At 54.2% G+C, this 1,029-nt stretch overlaps 1 protein-coding gene across 1 annotated transcript in view; it reads left to right on the forward strand.

The window, feature by feature from the left end:
- The first annotated feature begins 1 nt into the window (after position 1).
- Positions 2-1,029, forward strand: part of MRPL54 (mitochondrial ribosomal protein L54) — a 5,201-nt gene continuing 4,173 nt past the window's right edge. Inside the window, exon 1 of the mRNA XM_011943444.1 lies at positions 2-163. Coding sequence (XP_011798834.1) covers positions 46-163 — 118 coding nt within the window. The 5' untranslated portion in view covers positions 2-45. The remainder of the gene's footprint in view (positions 164-1,029) is intronic.

The following is a 1,029-nucleotide window of genomic DNA, read 5'->3' on the forward strand; positions in this document are numbered from 1 at the left end:
GACGTCTTCCGGAAACGTGCACGTGCAAGCTGCCCGCAATACGTCATGGCGATCAGACGCCTTTTAGGGGCTACCCGGACGTGGGCCAGCTGGGGGACCCGGGAGCTCCTAGACCCCGCCTCTCCTAGAAGGCTCCTGGTCCGGGATTATGCTAAGAAACCAGGTGAGCTGGGTTAACAGGAACCAAATGGGGACGGTGGGTACACTGAGGAATTGGCAGTGCGCAGGCGCTGGTTGGGGAGGTGGTGGTAGAACTAATGCGCAAACGCAGAGAGGCGGATGCCAGGCTGTAGGCGCAGGCGCAGTTTGAGGGACCCAGCGCCGCTTGGCGCTCGGGCGTCTGGCTTGGAGATAACCTTAGCGATTGGACGCGGGGCGCAGGCGCCAGCTGGGCAGCGGCCTGGGAGGAGGGTGTGGGTTACGTGGAGCCCACGCGTTTCACTGCGCACGAGCGGGTTGGAAGGGATTTGCCGGGAGTCTAGGGAGGTCATGAACTTGGGTTCCAGTCCTGTTTCTCTGCCTGCCTCCAAATCGCAGGGTGACCTTGGCCAAGCCGTTACCAAAAAGTCAAAGAAACTATGGAGCCTATTTTTAAGTCTTAGCCACTTCAGCAAGAACAAAACAAGGTTATTAAGATTTAGCTGGATACAGCCTTGCCTGATCTCGTTTGTTGAAAGGAGAAAATTGGCAAATGTTCAGCCTTAAAGACAGACACATAGCAGATCAAATATAACTTGAATGACTTGGTCATTCCAAGCATCGGTGTTACTAAATGCTATGTCTAAATCCCTCTTAGTGATTTTGAGGCCAGGCATGGTGGCTCACATCTACATTCCCAGCACTTTGGGAGGCCAAGGAGGGATGATCGATCATTTGAACCCAGGAGTACGAGACCAGCCTGGGCAACGTAGCAGGACCCTGTTTGTATAAAAAATAAAAAAGCCACTTTGGGAGGCCGAGACGGGCGGATCACGAGGTCAGGAGATCGAGACCATCCTGGCTAACACGGTGAAACCCCGTCTCTACTAA

Source organism: Colobus angolensis, unplaced genomic scaffold, assembly GCF_000951035.1.
Source record: "Colobus angolensis palliatus isolate OR3802 unplaced genomic scaffold, Cang.pa_1.0 Scaffold22, whole genome shotgun sequence".
NCBI classification, from domain to species: domain Eukaryota; kingdom Metazoa; phylum Chordata; class Mammalia; order Primates; family Cercopithecidae; genus Colobus; species Colobus angolensis.